Source organism: Mastomys coucha, unplaced genomic scaffold, assembly GCF_008632895.1.
Source record: "Mastomys coucha isolate ucsf_1 unplaced genomic scaffold, UCSF_Mcou_1 pScaffold18, whole genome shotgun sequence".
NCBI classification, from domain to species: Eukaryota; Metazoa; Chordata; class Mammalia; order Rodentia; family Muridae; genus Mastomys; species Mastomys coucha.
In genome coordinates this window covers 76,056,772-76,081,078 of record NW_022196900.1, presented here as the reverse complement: position 1 = coordinate 76,081,078, position 24,307 = coordinate 76,056,772, and the positions used below count along the sequence as shown (strand labels likewise).

General features: G+C 48.3%; 2 protein-coding genes across 7 annotated transcripts in view; both read left to right on the top strand.

Moving 5' to 3' along the window:
- Positions 1–9,833, top strand: part of Cfap57 (cilia and flagella associated protein 57) — a 77,688-nt gene extending 67,855 nt beyond the window's left edge. For both annotated transcript variants that reach the window (XM_031378443.1, XM_031378442.1), the window contains exons 22-23: positions 886–1,018; positions 9,482–9,833. In XM_031378443.1, the coding sequence (XP_031234303.1) occupies positions 886–1,018; positions 9,482–9,696 (348 nt within the window). In that variant the 3' untranslated portion in view covers positions 9,697–9,833. The remainder of the gene's footprint in view (positions 1–885; positions 1,019–9,481) is intronic.
- Positions 9,834–18,016: 8,183 nt separating this feature from the next.
- Positions 18,017–22,000, top strand: Tmem125 (transmembrane protein 125). 5 transcript variants are annotated; one of them, XM_031376873.1, is made up of 5 exons: positions 18,017–18,061; positions 18,812–19,047; positions 19,460–19,475; positions 20,286–20,370; positions 20,605–22,000. In XM_031376873.1, exon 5 carries the CDS (start codon positions 20,739–20,741, stop codon positions 21,387–21,389), a length of 651 nt encoding a protein of 216 aa, XP_031232733.1. In that variant the 5' UTR covers positions 18,017–18,061; positions 18,812–19,047; positions 19,460–19,475; positions 20,286–20,370; positions 20,605–20,738; the 3' UTR covers positions 21,390–22,000. The 5 variants fall into 5 exon arrangements, with proteins under 5 accessions (XP_031232733.1, XP_031232729.1, XP_031232732.1 ...); XM_031376869.1 differs by having other exon boundaries at positions 19,460–19,603; XM_031376872.1 differs by lacking the exon at positions 19,460–19,475.
- The last annotated feature ends 2,307 nt before the right edge of the window (positions 22,001–24,307 follow it).

Here is a 24,307-nt window from a genome sequence, read left to right as displayed (position 1 = left end):
ATGTCTTGCTCAGCCTACTTTCTTTTAGATGCAAGACCACCTATCCCAGGATGGCACAACCCTACAACCAGATCTTATGGAGGCATTTTCTCAGCTGAGGTTCCTTTCCTTCAGAAAACTCTAGCTTGTGTCAAGTTGACATTAAACTAGCCAGCACGGGTACCCAGTAAAAATGTATTAAATGGATGGATATCAGGCAATCATAAATAGGTAGATCTCCAGTGAATATAGCAGATGTTAAATAGTGGCTTGCTTGTCTGTGTGGCTCACTAAATAGCACAGTGCTGAGGGCAAGAGTTTGTTGTTGCATCTGTGAACTTCAACAGATGTCCTTTAGTTTAACCAAACCAATGGAGGAATGAGAACAGAGTAGCACAGTGCTTACGAGTGTTGTTGAGGTTAACATTCTGGCGCTGCTACTTGCTAACTGTGTGGCTCAGGCCACTTACATAACATCTCTGGTGCCTCCTTTTCTGTAAAACTGTGGTTACAGGGTCAGGGGGCCTAGTTCAGTGGTAGAGCATTGCTTAGTATTCGTAAGGCCCTAAGTTCCATTTCCAGACCCATCACCAAATGCTAGTAATAGCTTCTCTAAGGGCTGCCGTGCTTGTGTGGATTAAAGCATGTTCAAAGTACCCAGAAGAGCGCTGTTACGGATGTTGGAAAGAGCACAGATGGGTAGTGAAGGCACCAGGTCCGCCTGAAATCAAGTTACCTGGTGCCTTGAAAAGCTTGGCAATGAGCAGGACAGAGGCTCCTGCCGGGTGCAGGATCCAGAGGGCTAACCTAGGTCCAGGCCCCTGGGTTCTTAAGCCCAGGAGGGCTCACCCTGCACCCACAGAGCACCTGCGTATCATGCTCACTATCTTCCCTTCTTTTTTAAAGGAAAATGTCACTTTGATCAAAGAAATTAATGAGCTCCGCAGGGAGCTGAAGTTAACCCGTTCCCAAGTCTATGACCTCGAATCAGCCCTGAAAGTATCCAAGAAAGCTCGACAACAAGAAGCTCCAGAGTCAGGTAATACCACTGGGGTTGGGCACCAAGACCAAGACCCAGTGACCGCATGACTTCGTTCAGTACAGGGTCACATCTACCCGTGGTGTTTTGGAGCCTCTCCAAGGCACACGCCAGCTCTCCAGAGGATCTGAGGAACTGCCCACATACATGCTCTCCCTGACGGGGCCCTAGGCTCCTGTCTGAAATCCTCAGTGTTAGCTGCAACTCAGAACTCAGAATCATGCAGGCTTTAGAAAAGTGCACGCTGTATATTATGTAACATCCCCAGGAGGTCTGGGGCAGTGCCCTGAAATCAAACACATTAGTATTCTGCGGTGACTTGTGAATATTTGAATACTCACCATGCTTCATGAATTTAAAAACATGTTCCATTTTTAAATCTCTCTCTCTCTCTCTCTCTCTCTCTCTTACACACACACACACACACACACACACACACACACACACACACCTACATTTTAGAATTGTGGGTAAGAGACCTGTACAATTAAAATGAAGGCAAAATGATGAGAAACTATTTAAAGGGAGAGAGAAATTACGTAAGAAATGTTCACAGAGTTGGTGACTGGGATGATACGTTAAAGCACCTCTGAACATCTGGTAGCTAAGGCAAAAAAGGAAATAGAGAAAGAAATACAACAAGTGAATCCTCACACTTGGGAGACCAGGGCAGGAGCATTGGCATGAGCTCAAGGCCTGGGCTACACTGTGAGACCCTGTCTCGAAAAGGGGGTAGTTTACATAATTGTCACTGCATGGCAGAAGGAAGAGGTTTGATTCGTTTGCTTTTTTTTTTACTGGAGAATAAACTTTTTCCTGGCACTAGATTCCATGAGAAACATCACACAGCTCTCTAAGAAAGGAATGTTGACCAACAGCCTACAGTCTCCACAGGCTCTGTGGTAATAAATACTCTCTGTCATCTGCATACCTGACAATCAGTACAAACCAAGAACATAAGGCATCTCTATGAAGGGTAAGCCATCGAAGCTGACACACCCTGTCTTCTGTTGATTGCTATTCAGGAACAAAGACTTGATGCACTGGAGCGTCCCAGAGCAATGCCTTGGGATTCTGGACGCCACGGGAACTCTCTGGGCTATTTTTGCCACTTGTGTAGAGCCCTGTGCTGTGTGACTATGTGCAGTCTATGATGAGCTCCACATATGATTCTGGTGCCTTGTCTTCATGGCCTTCTTAGAGTAAGGGAACTGTCTGGTGTTCACACAATAGGAGATCACCTAGTGACTCTCAGGTCCTGAACTGCATGCATCTCTGTTGTTAAGCATCATGTATATATGCATGTATACATGCATGTGTCGGACTACAGTTAGTATGAAAGTTAGGACCAGAGTGTTCCCAGAGTCACCATCTTCAGTCCTCAACACAGACATGAGAACACAATGTCTATCTTAAAGCAAGAGCAGCAGATTTCTCAGGGATGAGGCTACCTTCTGTTGGGTCAGCAGGGGTCAGGGGAGAATAAAGCTCAGATATGTCTTTCGTCAACTTCAAAACTTCTCCTAAAATATTACAAACCTGGTACGGTGGTGCACACCTTTAATTCCAGCTCTCAGAAGGCAGAGGTACGTGGACCTCTGTGAGTTCGAGGTCAAACCTGGTCTATATAGTAAGTTCCAGGAAAGTCAGGGCTACATAATGACATCCTGCCTCATAAAAAGGAAAGGAGGGAAGAAGAGAGGAGAAGAGAGGAGAGGAGAAAGGGTTAGGGGGAGAAAAGAAAGCCCGCCACAAGTGTCACCGGGTATAGTGGCACACGCCTGTAGTCTCAGCATTTGGTGAGGTGAAAACAGAAGTCTAACCCAGTGCAGGGGTTGAGTGGAGAAGGAGAGACAAGAAGATCCCAGGGGCCTGCTGGTCACCAGCCATCTCCAGGTTCAGCGAGAGACCATTCTCAAGGGAATAAGAGGTAGAGATCGAGAGGAAGATATGGGACGTCCTCCTGTGGCCATCCATGTGCACCTGCGCACACACCAAGGAAGAAGCGGGAGGGGAGGAGAAAGGATAAAAGAAGAGAGGAGAGGAGGGGAGCAGGGAGAAAACACTACAGAATTGCCAAAGCATTTTGAAAAGTCCTTAGTTGAGACACACACACACATACATACATACACACCAGGCTCTTTATAATATTGATATGGAAATTTCCAGACATAAAAAAATTGAGAGCAAAAATCTGGTGAATTTGCACAAATCCATTTCCCAGCTTCAGAAAGCATCAATCCCTGCCCCTCTTGTCTCTTCAATATCTGCTACACACACACACACACACACACACACACAACACTCACACCATGAGCTGTTTGAAAACAAAACAATCTTTTCCATCATCCGCTACAGCTTTATTCAAGCTCTCTCTGTGACACTTGGTGACAAGGAATGCCAGTCATCGACCTTGGTTGTGCCAAACCGAACTCTGACCTTGGATTGTGAAATGTGCACCAGCCCCCTTCCAAAGACAAGCCAGTGCAAAATATGCATTCTTCACGTTGCTCAGGGACCCGGTCCATTTGGCTGGTGTTTAAGAATCCTGTGAAGAAGAGAGCTTGTCATTCCATAACCACTACTTTAGTTTTAACAACATTTATATTGTTTTCAAATTAACAAAACACTTAACTAACAGATCCAGCAGATACACCTGCTTGTTTTCCAATTACTAAAACCACATCACTAGACCTTACAACCAAGGCTGGATATTCAAAACCAACTAAAATGGCATAAATAATCTATGAGAAGAAAGGGAGCCCCAAAGGAAATAAAAGACAGTTGGAAAGCTGGGAAATGGGTGGGTAAATGTTCCCCACTGCAGAGGCCCAGGGAACTAAACCCTAAGCTGAAAATAGAGAACATAGTAAAAGACTCAACACATGTTAAACCCTCCAAGCATCAAGCTGTAGGATAAAACCAACAGACCACGGAAAATCAGACTGTTAAAATGAGATGCTGGACACACAAGACGGAAAAAGGACTAATTTGAGTTGGATCTTCAGGACCCACATGATAGAAGGAAAGAATTGGCCTCTGACCTCTATGTGTATGGCAGCATACATGGGAACACACACACTCAGCATGAACACCACACACACATGCACACATGTGTACATGTGTTCACATGCACACAGATGGAGTCACTGGAGCTGTACAAGAACTCAACATATACATACACATGACACACATGAAGAAATAGATAAGTAAAATATAATAAAAAGATTAGATGCTCTATATGTTTAAGGAAGTAAAAAGCAGAATTTGAATTTTATTTTTTATTTCATTATTGCTACTACTACTACCACTACCACTACCACTACTACTACTACTACCACTACCACTACCACTACCACTACCACTACCACTACTACTACTACTACTACTACTACTACTACTACTGTTAGTCTTTGCAGACAGAGTTTCCTTGTGTAGCTGGCTCTCCAGGAACTCACACTGTAGACTAGGCTGGCTGTGAGCTCAGCAATTCTTCTGCCTCCGCCTCCACCTCCGCCTCCGCCTCCCAAGTGCTAGGATTAAAGGCTTGGCTGCCACCATAGCCACTACCCCCCAGCTTGAATTTTTTTAATTATTTATTTTTATTTTATGTGCATGGATATTTTGCCTTCATGTATGTCTGTGTGAGGGTGTTGAATCCTGGAGTTAAAAAACAGCTGTGAGCCGGGTGGTGGTGGCGCACGCCTTTAATCCCAGCACTTGGGAGGCAGAGGCAGGCGGATTTCTGAGTTTGAGGCCAGCCTGGTCTACAGAGTGAGTTCCAGGACAACCAGGGCTATACAGAGAAACCCTGTCTCAAAAAAATAAAAAAATAAATAAAAAAATAAAAACAGCTGTGAGCTGCCATGGGGGTGTTGGGAATTATACCCAGGCCCTCTAGAAGAGCAGTTGATGCTTTTAACTGCTGAACCATTTCTCTAGCCCTTGAATTTGTTTTTAAAGCAAAAGTCTTCTAAAATTTTGCAGACAACTTATATTTAAAAACCACAAATAATTAAACTAGTAGAAGTGAGAACTGTAATTATTATAATTAGAATCTCTGTGAATTAATGGAGCCCTATGGAAGATACACGCATCTGAAGGCAGACTCGATGAGCTAAAGAATGAAGGCGGTGGTGGCCGGGTTTCAGCCCAGACAAAACAGAGCCAGAATGGCGTGGAGTAAGCCAGCAGCTCTCTGAGTGGAACTCTGAGGAAGGAGGGGACCACCACAGGAGTAACTGGGAGTTTTCAGAATCGATGAGAGATGGTGACTATCAGATCCAGGAACCCTAACAGGTCCCAAAAGGATAATTAACAACAAGCCTACATCAAAACCACAGAACACGGAAGACAAGAAGTTCTGGGAAGTTGGGAAGAAGAGCAAGGGCTCATACACAGGAGAACAATGGCAGGTATTATATGACTCCTCAGTGGCAACAGTGAGAGCCAGCACTGAGAGTTCTGAAGCTTGGTGGCCAGCCCCTAGACACACATCACCCAGGAAATGATCTCTTTAAAATGGAACTAAAAGAAAACAAAGTTGACAAAAATTGAACTTTGTCCCCCCAACAAAATCTTCTTTAAAATAATTTTTAAAGATTGTCCATCAGGTAAGTGTGCCGATAAAGGAGAAGCATGGATAAAGGAAGCAAATGTGGAGCTAGGGATGGCTTAGCACAGAGAAGACAAAGGCTGAACTGTGGATCCAAACAGCAGTTCAGAAGAACTGAAATACTGGGCAGAAGCATCAAGACCAGAGCTCTGGAACCAAACCACCCTGTGTCTCTGATTGTTTCACAACAGGAGAACTACTGTGTGTGTGTGTGTGTGTGTATGTGTGTCTGTCTGTCTGTGTTTATGCGCACATGCATGCGTGCATTTTCAGGGATTCTCCAGTCTCAACTTCCATCTCCCTGTAGGAGTTTTGAGATCACACACAATATATACATAATATATATTATACTATATATAATATATACACATATAATATACTCATATATAATATATGCATATATTGTAAACATATACATGTGTGTTATACATTATATATTATATATGTGTATATTTATATTGTGGGTATATACATAATATATGTGCATATATACATTATATACATAATATATACACATACATAATATATTATACATATGATATATTGTACACTCATGTTTAATATATATGTGTGTATATGTGTTTTATATGTATATATACACATATACATATATATGTATATATACATATAAAACATATGTGTGTATGTGTGTGTATATATATATATATATATATATATATATATACACACACACATATCACCATGCTTCATGTGTGTCTGGAGCTTCTAGCTCAGCCTCCCTGCCTTGCATTCTTTATGTTATATAAGCATATTAAGCTTTTTACAGCTAGAAGGATGACAGAAAGGAAGGCAGAGAGAAAGAGAAATATCTCCCAAACCAACAGAGGGGAAAATAGACTAAATTTGGGGGGAAATTAGAGAAAAGGAATATGACACAGTGTATAGAAAGGAGTGCACCCCTAACCACTTCCTTATTTTCCATCAGATTTGGGGCTGAGAATGCAGCCCATTGCTGAATCTCCACCATCTGCACAAGGCTGCTGGGTTTAGGCCCCAATACTGCAAATTACAATAGTGGTGATCATGATAACTTAATTGTTTAGCCAATACTGGCCATCCATCTATCGGAGGAAGCCTGTGAGCAGCATGAAGAGAGGGACACTGACCAGATCGAGACGGTGACAGGTTCTGAGCAGAAAAGAAGCAAGAGGAGAATGGGGATGTGAGCAGAGGGGCAAGAGCAGATGGAGCTTCATAGTGAGAGCTGACTTCCCACAGAGAACACAGCCCCTACAAGACTCACCCACATATGAAAACAGGCAATTTGCTGTGAGAAAGAATGGAAAGAGACCTGTGTGTGTGTGTGTGTGTGTGTGTGTGTGTGTAGGGGGGGTGATGAGAGGAGACAGGAAAAGGCACAGCCCAGGCCCTAGAGATGTTCAGAAGCCAGAGTGGGAAACAGAGCAGGAGACAAAGCATATGTGCCACATGAGGTCCACTGGGCCTTCTACATGCTGCACCCCCAGGAATATTCACAGAACAATCTGACCCAAGCCAGGCATGTTTCAGGGAACTGTTCCAGGCCAGCCTCCAGCCTGTAGCCCTGGGTGTGTTGACCCTTCCTTGCCTCTGTGCAGAGCCTACCACTGTCCACTTCTGAGGTCCTTCACTCAGTGATTGGACATCCCAGAGGGCTTTAACAGTTACAGCTTAGGGCTGGAGAGATGGCTCAATGGTTAAAAACACTGACTGCTCTTCCAGAGGTCCTGAGTTTAATTCCCAACAACTGCATGGTGGTTCACATCCATCCGTAATGGGATCTGGTGCTTTCTGGTGTGCATGAGGACAATGTACCCATATACATAACATAAATAAATCTAAAAAGAAAGTTACAGTTTAGAGCAAGATTCTTAGAGCACACAGAGAAGTGCTGTGGTAAGAATAGGCTGCTGTGGCCAGGCCTGTGATGGCCAGAAGAGACGGTCGGTGCTGATTCTCTCAGTCCAAGATAGTGGTTTCACAGGCACCTCACCCCCACCCCTGGGAAGCCAAATGGTGTTTGGTTAAGTTTCTTCACGTGAAGGCAAGTGGGCAGGACCTGAAGACAGGAGCTGATGCAGAGGTCATGAAATCCAAGGCAGTAGTTTCCAGAAACTACAAGCATCAGGAGGATGAAGGGTTGTTACTTGGGAGGGGAAGCAGGGACCACTAAGAGATCATGAGCAGCAAGACAGTGGTGATTCACGCCTTTAATCCCAGCACTTGGGAGGCAGAGGCAGGTGGATTTCTGAGTTCAAGGCCAGCCTGGTCTACAGAGTGAGTTCTAGGACAGCCAGGGCTACACAGAGAAACCCTGTCTCGAAAACAAAACAAAACAAAACAAAAACAAAGAGAGAGAGATAGATCATGAGCATGGGACTACAGAAAAGGACTTGTAGACGTAAAGGCAGAAAGAGGAGGGACCAGACTCTACGAGGAAGAAGGACAAGATAAACTAATTGCTCTTTAAGCACTGGCCCCATCACACCCATTAGAGGCAAGGCTGACCACTAACCACTGCTGACTGTTTCCTCGTAGAAATGGTTTCTCCCTTCACCTCCAACATCTATTCTTTTCTAGTTTTTCCTTTAGAGCCACAGGAAAGGGCTAACTGTAGGAAGGAGAGACAGGCAGTACCATTTGTTAAGACGGATGAAGAGGGAATGGAGGTCAGAGTTCAGGTGTGCTGCTGTGTGGGTGGGAAAGTTTGTGGTGCAACAGCCTAGACAGTCCGCAGCCTAGACAGTCAGCAGCTTAGACAGTCCACAGCCTAGACAGTCAGCAGCTTAGACAGTCCACAGCCTAGACAGTCAGCAGCTTAGACAGTCAGCAGCTTAGACAGTCAGTCAGCAGCCTAGACAGTCAGTCAGAAGCCTAGACAGTCAGTCAGCAGCCTAGACAGTCCGCAGCCTAGACAGTCAGTCAGCAGCCTAGACAGTCGGCACCCTAGACAGTCAGCAGCCTAGACAGTCAGTCAGCAGCCTAGACAGTCAGCAGCCTAGACAATCTGCAGCCTAAACAGTCAGTCAGCAGCTTAGACAATGGGCTGCAGAAGCAGCACTGGCTCTTACCTGCTACTTTTCTCAGGAGCACACAGTAGGCCAGACACTGATGGAGAGACCCTGAAGGGTTGGGTTGCTCAAATGCAGGCTGGGCAGGATAGATAAAATGGAAGAACAAATTGATTAGGAAACGGGGGCCAGAGGGTACCAAGAAAATGAAGGGGGTTGGGGAGATGACTCATGGTGAATATAAGTGGCCAGAGAAGACTGAATGTAGAGCCCATCTCATGGGTAGGTAGGAGGAAATTGCAAGAAGAAGCGGTCTCATCTTGATTACTGAGTACGAACAGTGAAATAATCTGCAGTCAGGCTGGCACACTGACATGGGACATGGGCAGCAGAGGAACCCCTGGGTACTGAAGAAAGGGGCAGGTGGCACAGCATGGAAGCCAGTATTCCTGCTGGGAGCCCAGCCCTTTGAAGCCCAGGCCTGACAAAAGCCACAGACTCTGTGGATGCCCAGGATGGTGGCAAACCCCAAGACAGGGAAAATGGCAAGATCAGAGGTTCAGGAAGCATTAGCAGATGCCACACACAGAGAGGAGAGAAGTCTGGATCCAGAAGCATCATCCTTACCAGAGGACTGGTAGCTGGGACTCCAGCATCATCTGTCCCCTGGGAGTTACAAGTGACCTCGGTGAGGCACTAGGCAGGCTTACTTACTTGGAGCTAGGTGAAGGAGCCGTTTATCCCTCCCTCTGTGAATGTTCTGAGGATGTTTAGAGGGGTTGGGAACTTCAGTAGTTCAATAAACAGGCTGCAGTGATCCTGCTTTATCCCTTACAGTGGCCAGCAAGGACATAGTCGGCACCAGTTCTACTATGAGGCTGAATGAACAGGAGGAAACCGGGAGAATCATCGAGATGCAACGCCTGGAAATCCGCCGCCTCAGAGACCAGATCCAGGAGCAGGAGCAGGTCCCAGGCTTCCACACCATCGCTGGAGTCCGGCTTCCTTCCCTCATCGACTCAGATGTGGATTATGAAGTGCACACCAAGTGACCTCCAGTGAGCCATTTCCAGTCACAGCCAGAAGCACAGGAGGCACCAGGTGTCTGCCACTGAGCCAGACTCCTACACCAACCTCTTCCATCCTGGAAAGCTGGGGGCAGGGTCAGAATAAAAGCATTTGCTCGAAACCTTGCCCAGCTTCTGCTTAGGGTGGGGGTACACAGGAAAGACAGGAGAGAGCTTGAGGACTGGTGGCTGTGGGTTTTCCAAAGCCACTGTTGTCTGTTCCTCTGCGGGAACTGGGCAGCCTATACTGCAGACCTTGGCAGGACCCAGGGCCGGCTTCCTGCTGGGTCTGGGATGAAGACAGGCCTACCTGCTCACATGGTGAGTAGCTCATCTGTTTCTTCCTTCCTGGCTCTTCCCTCCTGGCCAAGTCAGGACCAAACAAGGTCTCCTCCAGTTTCTTCTTCCTTATGAAACATAATGAGGGACTTCCTGTTCTTCCTCCTGTCTTCATATCCGTGTCTGTGTGACCTTGCCCAGTTCCTCCTTTTCTGGGGACACTTTATACTTTTCTCTCCAGAAATGCATCCAAGTCTTATCCCAGGAGCCTAGCCACATGTAGGTACCAGGAAAGAGACTCCTTTATGCAATAATGAGCAAAGGAGTATAGCGCAAATGTCCCTGGTTTTTGCTTGCAGAGGACAGATATCTATATAGGTATTTAAAGCCCAAGTCCTTCCTGGACCCTAGTGGTCCCCCTCTGGCTGCATGAAGTCTGCCATCTCCCAGGCTTCTCAGTGTCCCTCAGACTACTTTACCAACACTGTAGCCACTGTCCCCAGTGTTTTCACAGCCAGACCAGAAACTCTGATGTCCTAGTTCCAAAATGGAAGGTACACAGCAAAGATTAGAAAGGACTCTAGGGGTGAGGGGTGTCCATGGAGGCTCTGTCTCTACTGATCACTTCCTCACCCAGCCCACACCCTATCACCAAATATGACAGCCATCCTATCCCTTGTCCACTGGTAGCTTGGCCCAGGAAGATGGCTAAGTGGAAGGGGAGAAATGAACTTCAGGACTGGTGGGAGTTAGCCAATCCAAAGGAGAGGAAGCACAGCCCGGAAAGGAGAAATATGCAAGGGAAAATGGAGCTCTGAGGAGCAGAGGCAAATTCACTGAGGTTGTCATTCAGATGGCACACACATCACTGGGGACTGTGCTTGATCAAGACATCACCTTTCGTCCTATGGGACGGCTTGGGAGTGACTGGTGCCCAGCCACATAGGTAGGGCCATGACTGTGACCCTGCTGCCCAGTGACCTCCAAAGCCTGTGTTTTCGTGTACTGTCCTGGAGAGGGGCCTGTACAAACTCCATGGGCTAGGGGAGTTGGAGGGTATTAAACAAAATGTGACTCTCAGAGAATCTAAACAAGAAGGGGGCAGTGGGAAATGCCCCAAATGAGCTATCGTATGCCTAAGCTTTATGTGGCTGCTGTCCAGCAGATAGAGAAAAGACAGAAGTAGCTGAGAGTAAGGAAGACTCTCTCTCACCCCACCCCAACTCCCACTCCCAGCCCCAGCTCGTGTCTGAGCCAGTGGCTTGTTTTCTCAGCTCCGGAGAGAGGAGCATAGCTTCAGAACGTGAGGCTAGAGACTCAGTTTTGTTGCGCTCTCCACATCCTGCCTTCCACGCTCCTACACCTGCTGGTTGATCCTGGTTCTCTGGCTACTATAACTCAGACCTCCCTCCACTTCACCTATGAGGACTTCATGGGGAGGCGGAAGGCATGACAATCACCTTTGAGGTCTCTTCAGCTGGTTGACCCTCACTGGTCGATTGAATCTAGCAGCCATCATCCCCCGTCCCCCAACCCCCACAGCAGCTGTAGAAGCTGAGCCAGTCACCCATTGGTACACGAATGAACTCAGCTCTTGCTCTTCTGCTTGCTGTCCGTCCATCATTGAGCTCTGGAGTCTCAATGAGTGTGACAGCGAGTGGCCTTGGGAGAAGCTTGTCATCCTAGTGTGAGAGGCTTCAGAATCCTTCTCTCTCTCCCTGTGCCTCTGATATCCAATGGGCGTCCACACCCATTGTTCTAGAATTTCAGCATCAGCTTTGGCCAGACAGTGTAAACTGCTCAGATCTTAGATGTTCCTTCTCTGCCCTCCTGTTCTTTTAACACTAAAGACTCCACAATCCCAGTCTTGGCATCGATGTCTGCCTTCCTCCTCTATTTCCAGAAAGCATGACAGACTATTGTGTAATCAACCAGCTGTTCCCAAGAGGTATTGGAGAGACACAGGCAATCCTGGGTATGATCACTACAGCCATTTTATATAATAAGGCACCACCTCATTACAATTACTGCTCTGGATTCAGAAAGACAAGTGACATCTCAGGATCAGGAGTGGGGTTCATCCTCCCTGAGCTCCCCAAGACCACCAGAGACTCAAGAGAGCAGTTACACTTTGCTTATATCTGAAATGCAGGCAGATTCTCCTGAGTGGAGCCACACTGGGGGCACACCCAGAAGGGTATACCCTTGCCATGTGCAAGCGGGACCAGTGTTACTGATTACCAGCTGAACCTTGTAGGTTTGCAAGAACTGTATTTATCACTCATCTCGTAGGTGTCACGTGATAGAAGAAGGCTAACATGCTTTAGGCACACATACTGGTGTATAAATATAACCTAAAATTGGAACTATGAGGTCTAGCACAAGACTACAGGTGCCCTTCTTTGGCTATGGCTCCAGACAGCTTAAGCAAACAGAGAGGAATTCATTTTCTGGCTCTACTGGTGTCTCACAGGTTTTCTTTTAGCTGAAAAGCACCTGAACCTCAAGAAGGACCTGATCCAGGGCCTGGGACACAGCTGGAGCCCCTCCCCCTCTCTTGTGGAGGACCCCCTGTGCAGACAGGCACCCCATCACGATTTCAGCTGGCAGAAGGGCACTTTAATACAGCTCCTCAGAAGCCCCAAACAGAAATGAAATCTCCAGCCCAATCTTGGTTTTGGTTTTGGTTTTTAAGGTTTGCCTGCTGTGTGAGTGCATGCACACATATCCTTACTCTCTCAGATGCATGCACATGGGTGAGTGCAGGTGCCCACGGAGTCCAGAAGAGGGCATCAGATCCTCTGGAACTGACGTTGAAGGTGTTTTTCAAGCCTTTTGTACTGGACTACCTGCTGAGATAAACTACCACTCTCTTCATGAGTTCAGCTGTGTCCACTTACAAAAAAAAAAAAAAAAAGTCACCACAGCTGGGCTTGTTGACAGTTGACCTTCCCTGTGGGGTCAGAGGGACATAGGGCCCTCACTGAGGAGCCAGTCAAACCTTCCAACCAGATGTATTCAATTCTGGCTTCATTAAGTGGACTTGAGGGGGTAAGTGGGTGGGATTTAGTGTATGTTGGTTGAAGGAGGAGAGAGAACAATTCCATCTATGCATCCATGGGAGGGGGGGTTGTCATGTATTCTGGATGCAGACCTTCCAGGATGACTGAGTGCTTTAAGGCCACCCACACTCCTACCCATGACCTCCATTGCTCTACGAGGCAGCCTAATAAACTCATTGGTTTCCTAGAATGAACAATGGTGAAATTGTACCTCAGCTCATCATGGGACCTGAGGAGAGAGGTAGACATTACTTCTCCCTCAGGGGAGGAAGTTCAGCAACAGGCTGCTTGATATGTATCTGAAGAATTGAACATGGGTCTTCTGCAAGAGCAGCAGGTACTCTTAACCACTGAGCCATCTCTCCTGGTCTTAAATTGCTCAAAGGGAGACTTTGGGGCCTAGCTTGAGTTGGGAGCTTACCTCTGTCCAATCACCTGTAGACATATCAATGAGTCATGAATGATAATCTCAGAGCTCTTATCTGGAAAGAAGATGAGAATCCTAAGTAGGACCTATGTCCCCCAGAAATACGTGCCTAGAGGAATGGTCAGTCACCACACTAGGTATGGATCCACTGATGCCCTGTGTCTACCCTGTGCTGTCTGTCCTTTTTTCTCCTAGCCTTTCCTCCAAGATGACAGAAACATTAGCTCCCAGATCACCCCTGTGAGTGATCCAATACTTGGTTCACAGAAGGGTTACAATAATTTTTTACTGAATGAATGGGTTCTACCACTTAATCCCCCTCATAACCACTTACTAAGCCATGCTATCTACATTTCACAAATGAAGAGACCCAGCTCTACCAAGCCTGTAAACATGACATAAGCTAGAGTCATTTGAGAAGAGGGAACTTGAACTGAGAGAATGTGTACACCAGAGTGGCCTGTAGGCAAGTCTATACAGGGCATTTTCTTGACTGATGATGTGGGAAGGCCCAGCACTTTGTGAGTGATTCCATCCCTGGCTAGTGGTCCTAAGTGTTCACTTCAGGCAGGCTAAGCAAAACATGGGGAGCAAGCCAGTAAGCAGCCCTCTTCTATGGCTTCTGCATCAGCTCCTGCCTCCAGGCTCCTCCTGCCCTGAGTGTCTTCAGGAATGGAGTGTGATGCTCAGGAGTAAGTGACATAAACTCTGTCCTCTCCAAGCTGCCTTTGGTTATGACGTTTTAACAAAGCAATGGAAACCCAGCAGGTTTTCTAAAATTATGTTACTAGAGCTGGGACTCCAACAGCATCCTAGTTCCAAAACCATTATTCCACTCAGTCATTCAACAACGTTGAGTTACATATCTATTGTTCTAGGAGCTAGATACACAGCAGCAAACAAAGCAAATCCTTCCTCATAAAGGTCGAGAGGGAGACCCACAGTAATGTGTATGTGAGAGTGAAAGGGGGGAAGGACAGAGGAATAAAGGAAGCAAGGTTAAGGGGATGAGAAATGCTAGAGACATGGTGATTTTAGACAGTATCCAGGAAGCTCTCCAGGAAGGGGACATACATCTTAGGAGTCCAACAATGACCATCTTCAGAGTTCAGCTCTGAAAAAAAGATCAACCCAGCTGGTCTTGCTGACTGCTTACTTCTCATAGAGAAGTCCATCACCTGAGCATCAGCCACTCCATGTCACCTGCTGTGTGCATCTCTGACCTAATGATGTGTGCCCTCAGGGAAGAGCTACAGTATATAGGCCAAGGAAGACTATTAAAGGGGGATGTGTGGGGTATCCACCAGAGAAGACTGCTCAGACATGGGTTTAAGGCAACAGAAAGGCTTCATTAGCGGGCTGGAGACTACACTAGGTGTGCAGGATCCCAGTGTAGGCCTGAACCTCTCTCAGGATGAGCTTTTTAAAAATTCTTTTTAAAGATTTATTTATTTATTTTATTATATGAGTACACACTGTAGCTGTACAGATAGTTGTGCATCTTGATCTGGTTGTTGAGAATTGACTTTAGGACCTCTGCTCACTCTGGTCAACTGGGCTCACTCGGTCTGCTCCCTCCAGTAGACCCTGCTCGCTCAGTCCCTGCTCACTTATGCCCAAAGATTTATTTGTTATTATACATAAGTACACTGTAGCTGTCTTCAAACACACCAGAAGAGGGTGTCAGATCTCATTAAGGATGGTTGTGAGCCACCATGTGGTTGCTGGGATTTGAACTCAGGACCTTCAGAAGAGCAGTCAGTGCTCTTACCCGCTGAGCCATCTCACCAGCCCTCTCAGGATGAGCTTTTATGCACAAAAACTGTGTCCTGGGTTGACATACTTTAGTTAACAAGAACAGTTGGCCAGAAGCAGACTACAGAAGCCAGAAAGCAAGGTTAGTGCATTTAGAGACTTTTCCAAAACTATGGACTTTGATGGATTAGTCTTTGTTTTCATTTTGACTGGTGGTGCTATATGCTGAGTTTTACAGCCTGAATGGTACTTCCATCGGGGAGTCAGTTGTGCTGAGGTCTGGGACCTATTAGAGGGGACTCGATCTATGAAGCTGTGGGAAAGCCATCATCCATGCTGGGTAGAGACTTTCCAGTGCAGTCTTTTGGTGGGCAGCACCCACACTCAAGTAGCTAACCCCTCACCTATGCTCTGGAAGTAATTCCAATAAACTCATTGCTTCCTCCGGAGTGCTGGAGTGGAATCAGAGACCTCAGGAGGGGGAGGGGCAGACATTGTTTACACCTCCCTCTGGGAATGGACTTTAACAGCCAAAGGTGACATTTGAGCTCATTCCTGATGGAAAGGAGTCATCTGGAAGGAAAGCAGAGGGAGCCACCAGCACACAAAGGTTTTGAGGCAGTGGGATGACATCAAAGAGGCCCACAAGGATCAGGAAGAACCCAGGCTGGCCATGGGAGGGACTCAAGCAGGCAGTGGCATTACCATAACAGGCCCACCTCAGCCTCTGGTTGAGCATAGGGGAAGGTGGGACTCCAGCTCATCTGTTCTCCACTGTACACCCTCTCAGACCTACAGCTTCTCCTGCATGCCCACTGCCACCTCGACCTGAGCTTCCATTTCTGCCCATGTGAACCGCCTCACAGCCTCTGTTCTAGGGACAGATTCAACACTTACTTTGAGCCACTGGCTTGCCCAGCCAGTATTCAAACTGGCAAGCTTTAGGCCCTGCTACCTCCTCTATAGACTCCAAAGGGACAAGAAGAGAAAGGGGATGTCCAGGGATTCCTTGTACCAGCTTTTGTCTAAGACAGCTGGATATCAGGTGAGCATGAGACTAGAGTTTCCTAAGGACCAGGCTATTAGAAGAGGTCAGATCGAATCCAGGCTGGCAAGCTCTGCCAGACCTCTGCTCTCCCAGGCCTGTTTCTTATAAAGGGGGCACGTGTACAATGCTTTTCAGAGTGTCAGGATTAATACCCACTATGTCATCCAGTGTCCCCTGCCCTGCACCGGTCAAACAGCCCTGAAGTTTTCTTCAGGAGAAAGCTAGCCAGAGCTGTACTCCCCAGTAAGGTTACAGCCACAGGCAAAGGTGGCTACTGGGTACTCAATGTGTAGCTAATTTGAGCTGAGATACAGTTCGTATGTATAAGAAAAGACTTTCGGCCAGGCAGTGGGTGGCACATGCCTTTAATCCCAGCACTTGGGAGGTAGAGGCAGGCAGATTTCTGAGTTCGAGGCCAGTCTGGTCTACAGAGTGAGTTCCAGGACAGCTAGGGCTACACAGAGAAACCCTGTCTCAAAAAAAAAAAAAAAAAAAAAAAAACTTTCAAAGAGTTCATTAATACCTTCTATAATAAAATATATTTTAGAATTCCAATACATAGAGTTTTGCAGCTCTGGGGATTGAACCAGGTGGAAAGCAACCAGTGGGCTATATCCATAGCCCGGCAAACACATTCATTTTAATGTGTTGGCTTTACCTGTTCTTTTGAAACAGGATATTAGAAAGGCTTAGGTTACATAAATAAGAGAGGCTCCCAGAAACTGAAGTGACAATCAGGGAGCCTGTCTGGATCTGGCCTAGGTCCTCTGCATGTACATTATAGTTGCATAGCTCAGTGCTCCTGTGGGACTCCTAACAGCAGGAGTGGGGCGTCTCTGACTCTTCTGCCTGCTCTTGGGACCCTTTCCCTCCTATTAGGTCACTTCATCCACCCTTGATATGAGGACTTGTGGCTAGTCTTATTGTAACTTTATGTCATGTCCAACTGAGATCCCTGGGAGGCCTGCTCTTTTATTTTCTCTCTCTCTCTCTCTCTCTCTCTCTCTTTCTCTCTCTTTCTTCCTTTCTTTTTTTGAAGAGAAATGAGGGAGGAATGGATCTGAGTGAGAGAGAGAGTCTCTGAGAGGAGGAGAGGAGGGGAAACTGCAGTTGAATTTGGATGTAATATGTGAGAGAAGTGTAAAAAAAAAAAAAAAAAAAAGATAACTAAGCTGAAACACATGCATACAACCTGTGCTGCTCTGGAGTTCTGACGCTCCGAGTCTTCTGCACAAAGCAAAGAGGAAGCCAAGCCAGGCACAGTTACTTTGTGAACTGATCTTGGAAGATGGCTTGGATTTCATTTTGTTGTTTTGGTTTGGTTGTTTGGGTTTTATGTTGTTGGTGGTGGCAGTGGTTTGTTTGATTTTTAAACACACATCAAAAGGAGAGATTACATACTAACGTCTACTTTACAGAAGGGGTAGGACAGAAGACGTGGGCCAGCCTGCACAGCCACCAGACAGTCACCCTCTGCCCACCTGGGGCACGGTGTCTAGGAACCAGATTTGCTGCTTAGAAGCAGAGCCCTGAACCATATCCCAGTTCCACCCAGGAACACCTCTGTGGACACCCAGCATTGTCCACATGCGTCCCTGAGGTACTCCAGGTCCACACAGCCTGGGCCCAACTCGTTCTTCTGGTTTCATCCCAAACGCTCAAAGGTCAAAATAGTCACACCCGTCCGTTCACACTTTTATTTAGTCAGCCACTCAACAAACACGTATCGATTACCCTACACGTACAGGCGACCGAGTGTTGGCTGCAGAGATCATGGTGGTCAGTAAACTGGTCTCTATCCCTGAACTGGACTGGCTGGGGATACACATCTGGGTCGGAGGTGAAAGCTAACTTAACTAAAGATCTGTTGTGGATAAATACAGGCCGTGAGTGCAATCGAATCAGCCAGGTCAGACGGGGCATCTCAGCTCAATGATTCAAGTTGGCCAGACTCAGGCAAAGAGAGGCCTGAGGTAGGTGGAAGGCAGTCCGCTGAGGGGCAAGGGCTTCCTTTGCCTTGTCAAGGGATGTGAAACGTATCTAAGTAGTGCTTGCTCTGGGAGCTCCACCTGTCTACCTGAAAGGCCTCTACCCACCCATGGGGCAGGCTAACCCTGCCACTCGAGGCCTCAAGGAAAATAAAGGGCTTATTGGGGGAAAGCCTAAAATGGAGCGACTGAGGCTGACTTTAAGACGAAGCTGGGTTTTGAGGGGCTAGACCTAAAGACTTGGGTTGAGGGTACAATTGGAATTTAGAACTAAAGTCCAGAATCAGCTGGAATGAAGAGCTGGAGCTGAGGCTTCTGGCCAGCTGGGGTTTCCTACTGGCTCTCCTCCTGCCTCAGCCTCTCAGGGTGCAAAGATTACAGGCCTGGACGGTAATTACGTGCAGGCTTGGCTGTAGATCTTCGGGGAGGGGCTGAAGGTAAAATGAAGTTGGAGTTGGGGGGGGGGGTGTTAGGGCTCGGACTCGGGCAGAGGGACAGCATTCCTTCCTCCTGCTGACCCAATTTGCATATTGCGTTTTAGACCTAACAGCAGCGGACAGAAGCCCCTCCCTTCCCAGGAATGTCTCAGCCCCACAGAGGGCGCTGGGCCACGTCAGCCAATTGGCTCAGGCCCTGCCCTGGAAACAGCACCTGTTAATCCCCCCTCCTTCCAGCTCACCTGGGCGCAGGTGAAGCGTCTCCCCGGAAACAGATCTAGATCGCCCCACCTGCTGGGTCCTGCCTGCTCGAATTGGATTCAGCACAGCCAGGCTTCCCGTGAGTGCCCCACACGCCCCACTCCCACCTTTTTCTCTGGCTCTACTACCCGGGAGCCTCCACCCACGTTGGGGTCGTTCCCCAGTAGACTGTACCAGCACCTTCAGACTAGCCAGCCACAGTCCTGAGGAATGCTGGGACAGACTCCGCCCACGGCCCCTCCCCCAGCCACCCTCGGGGGCGTGGGCACCTACCCCACCCACATTGCGTGCCCGGCAGCCTCTGCAAAGGGCAGAGCGGTACACCACTTGGTCTTGGCTGTGTGGTCCATGTGGGTTCTGATTCACCCCGAGTCTCTCTGACTCAAAAAGTATGTTTTGAGCCCCTTTGCCCCATGGGAAGTCTAAAAAGGAAGATATTAGATGACTTCTCCCACTCCTCAAGAGTAAACTTCTCTGTCCTCACTTTTCAGATAAAGCCTCTAAGAGGTGAGCTAGGGCTTCCCTGCCCCATTCAAGCCCCTCCTGGACTCGCAGCTGACACCTACAGGATGGGTCTCTCCTGCTGCCGGAAACCGAGTTCCTTGCTGGCAGTGCTCGCTTTATTTTTACCTGGTGTGAGTCATGCTGCCTGTCCTGTAGGGAACAGGTTAAATGAGTAACACTGTTAGATCCCTCCCCACATTCCCACGGTGGGAAGGACTAGGCTGCGGTTCAAATCCTGAGTCCTCCTTTTGCTGCTTTAGAGAACACGTGAAGCCCTATAGCAGGGGATGGACCAGTGGAGAGCAGGCGGGTTCTGGATGAGAGCTGAGGACAGGACTGGACAGAGATATGTTTAGAGGCAAGAGGCAGCCCCTGGGGCCATGGATTGGTAACAGCAGAAGGCGTTGAGGAGTCCCGGGAGTGGGCTGAGCGGGTGGCAGGAACATCTTGAGAAAGGAACACAGGAGAACAGGTTTAGGGTAAGATGAGGAATTTGGGTTGGGCCCTGTTGCATCAGAGACGACTTTGGCCCAGGAGGAAGATCAGCACTGGAAAGAGAGACTTGGAGCATTCGTCTTTTTTTGCCTGACCAAGATAAGGTGGGCCTAGAAGAAGAAAGGTGTTAGGGGTCAGGTCCTGACCCACAGAGAAGGAAGGGGACAGCCCTATGAGAGAAGGGTCAGGCTCAGCCTGCTGGTTCCGGAAGGGTTAAGCTACCAGCCTCCCCTCCTCATAGCTTCCCCCACCCAGGACCCAGCCGTGACAGCTGAGGCCATGTGAGTCTGATCCTGAATGAGGCTTTATCTCTGACAGTTTGTCCCATCATCCACTGTGGCCTCACCAGCTTCCTCCGACAGCCTGGATGGAACAGGCAACCGACACAGCCTGAGCAAGAGAGGTCAGGAGCTGGGGGGCGGGGGGATGTCTCTGGAGGGGCAGGGGAGCTTTGTGGTAGAGGGAACTCTGTTAGGGTCAGGGGAGGTGCTTTCCCAAGGTGCAGTGCTGGGGTTGTGGCTTTCAGGAGCAGGTCCTGAAGACCCTGGGGAAGATTCTTGGGGCTCTTCCCTGAGACTCTCAGCTAAGGCTATGAGGGCCAGACCAGTAGGAAATAACATGTGATCGTGTCCTGCAGGTGAGAGTAACCATAGCGTGGACTGAGGAGACTGGACCTCTAGCAGCCAACCAGGTGATGGGGACTCAGTGTCACGACAAACACCCTCTGAACCCTGACACTGATCCTCTATCCTGACCCTGCCTGACCAAGCCATGTCCCAACAAGCCTCAGTGGGCAGAGGGCTGCCCCCAGATGTGCTGGCAGAGCAGGTGGAGCTATGGTGGTCCCAGCAGCCCCGGCGCTCCTTGCTCTGTTTCTCTGTGGCCGTGGTCCTTGTGGCTGGCTGTGGGGCCGGAGGCGTGGCGCTGCTGTCCTCCACCAGCAGCCGATCTGGCGAATGGCGACTAGCAGTGGGCACTGTGCTCTGCCTGCTGGCCCTGATGGTTCTGGTGAAGCAACTGATGAGCTCCGCTGTGCAGGATATGAACTGCATACGCCAGCCCCAGCACGTGGCCTTGCTGCGCAGCGGTGGAGGAGCCGACGCTGTTGTAGTGTTGCTCAGTGGCTTTGTGCTGCTGGTCACCGGCCTGACCCTGGCTGGGCTGGCTGCTGCCCCAGCTCCAGCACGGCCACTGGCTGCCATGCTGTCTGTGGGCATTACCTTGGCTTCTTTGGGCTCAGTTTTGCTGCTGGGATTGCTACTGTATCAGGTGGGTGTGAGTGGACACTGCCCCCTGATCTGTACAGAGGCATTCGCCACCAGAAATGGCCACAGTGAGAACGGCAGCATCTTTAGCATCTCAGGACAGTTGTCTTCTGGCCAGCGGCATGAGACCACCTCCAGCATTGCCAGCCTCATCTGATAGAGATAGAGCCCTTCTTCCCATGTCCTGCCTCAGTATCCCCAGAACTTGTAGCGTACATGCATAGGTGCACACATCTATGTGTGTCCCCCTGCCATGGCATTGCATGATATGTGATTAGGAGCTCGTGAGAAGGTGAGTGAAACCTCTTTGGAGCTGTTTGTATCCATGGACTGTCATGCTCTATGCCTGGTTTGGGGGTCTCTAGGTGTTACTCATCTGGAGTCTCTGAAGACTTGACCCATGTTTCCAAGACCCAACAACTCCAGCCTTGCCCCCTATGACATCATCAAGGCTCTCCACAGAGGTGACTCTTGCCTGTCCACGACTACACACCAGTGATCACTCTTCAGAGAGTGACTCTTGGTAAAGCTGAGGGAAATGGCTTCCGGATGAGATGGAACTGGACGGGGAAACACCTTTGCGCTTATAACCTAGCAACCAGGGCCAGTGAGAGGTGACTCAGCTGCTTCTGCCTCAGTTTCTTAGAACAGTGTTGCTATTGATTCTTAGGATTAAATGCCTCTTGGGTGAGATGACTGGACTCCTGGCAAATGTTCAAAAGGTGACTGTAGTGAAAAGGAAATAAATTATGGGGAAAAGGTGGCTGTGGTTGCTGTCTTCACCACGGTATCTCACCTCAGAGACCCTTACCCCCAACCCCACAGCCCACTCATCCCAGGCTATGGAGCCATGGTGTCTTCAGCCAGACCTGGGGTTTCCTCTTCTCACCAGAGAAGGGGGAAGGGTCAAGAGGATTGCACAGGTTTGGAAAGAAACCTACTGGTTTCTGGTCCCAGAGAGAGTGGGGAACCAGTCCTTCACACATGTTCACCTGCAGTTCAAGGGGAGACTTAACTGGTGGCTGTGTCTCTAGAAATGTGCCCTGTCCTTATGTGTAGTCTACCTTGTGTGAACCAAGAACAGCCTGCGATTTGGGTAGCCATTGTACCAGTTGTCCCGCTTCTGGGTCCCCGAAGAGGTGTGACAGCCCTTCTGAGGCAGTAAGTCACTTCCTGCTTGGAAGGACTCTCTTCCCCTTCCCTCCTGTGGCGTGTGATTCCTTTCCAGGTGACAAGAACATAGGTTACTGCTTTGGCCACTTCCTGCTACACAGGTGGAGATTATCTGAAGACATCAGAGACTCAGAGAGACATCTGCTTCCTAAAAGATGCTGATGCAGAAGAAACTGGGAGTAGTAAAACTGGTGCTGTAAAGGATTTACTAATAAACTCCCTTGGAAAGTATTAAGTTACACATAGCTAAAGGAACTAGATGCCTCCAATGACTGGCCGAAGACTAGCACATTAACCACGCTTGCTAGAAACTGCGAGAAAGAAAATTCTGTATCGCAACTAAAGTTTAGGCTTGCTGCTTAGTTTATTCACTACAATTGACCTCCAGTTAGGCGCATTTCCATAGTAAAAGGAGACAACCCAGATCCACACTCAGCCTTTGGCCCATCCCCATAACAAAGAACGGGCCTCTAAGGAGCAGCTCAAGTGGGCAGCGCAGGGTCAGAGCCAGGAGAGGAAAACAGCACATACCCCAGAATGTCCAGTACAACAGAAACCCAGAGTGTTCCATGGAGCTTAGCGCCTCCGCACATTCAAAATGGGATCGCTGCTGTCTGTCTTAGCAGTTCCTACATCTGGACTGAAGGTGCCTCCAGTCCCTCAGTGTCTAAGTCAGAGGCCTCAGTGTGGTCCCCACACAGTGGCAGCTCTTTCGAGGCTGTCTCTTCTCCCAAGGCCAATGACATCATCTCTGAGCACCCCCACAGGCACTTGCCTGATAACACACATCTTTATTCTTCAGAAGGGACACTCTTTGTCTTGGTCCTGATTGTACAGCTGCCCCCACCCTGATTTTGTTCTTTTGTCTTCAAGACCAGTTTCTGTCACAGACATACGTTTCAGCCAGAGTGATAATGGTAAAACTAAAATTAAAATGTAGCTTACAATCTTTACCTTAAAATTTTTCCTAATGTCATGTGGTCTCCTCTCAGCCCCTGAACCAGCCACACCAAACTTTGCACACACTTCCGGCATTCCCTCACTCGTCCCAGCCTTTCTATATCCTGTGTCCCATCTTTCTCATCCTTTAGAATCCCATTTTCTGGGGAGCTGAGTTCTCTAGGGAGTCCTCCCTGGCCCTCTCCCCTTAAATTAGTGGCTTGCTCTTTTCTAGTGCCCAGGACACCCTCTGCTGCAGACACTAACCCACAGGTCTTAATGTGTCTGAGAAGACTGGGTAGGGTGTAAGCTCATCCCTGAAAAGCATATGTTTTATTTTTGGTTGTTTATGTATCTCTTGTTCCCAACAAAGACCTAGTGTACTGTAGGTGCTTCTGTTGAGTGGCTGAAACATTGGGCAGGTGGCAATGTATATACAAGGGACAGTGAGAGTCCCCCCTTTAGGCAGGAAGGGAAGTTAGGTCACTACACTGAGTCCTTTCCTCCTGAGGCCCTTAACTCTCTCCCTGAGAAATCCTCATAAGAGATGCAGCCCTAGACCTAGTCCTGGGAGGCAAGAGGGCCACAGAATATCCTTCCACCTGGACTATGTAAACAAGGGGTCCCTTTTCCTTCTGGCTGAGACAATATTTCTTTTAAGACACTAGAGGAAATCAGAAACACAGAGATTCAGAAGACAGGAAGGGGACACACAGCTTAGACCCTCACTGAGCATGTGGCAGTGGTTCAGGCGCCCAGGGAAGAATGTGAGGGAGAGAACTGATTACGTACGTACCCTAGATGACCCGCTCCCTACCGCTGTAGAAGTCGGACATCTACCCACCCAACCATATGTGAGTCTGGTAATGGAGCTGTCTATGCCTGGTCCATATCACCAACAGCATCCCACTAGCCTCTCTGTTCTCTTTTCCTTATTTTTTTTTAAAGATTTATTTATTATTA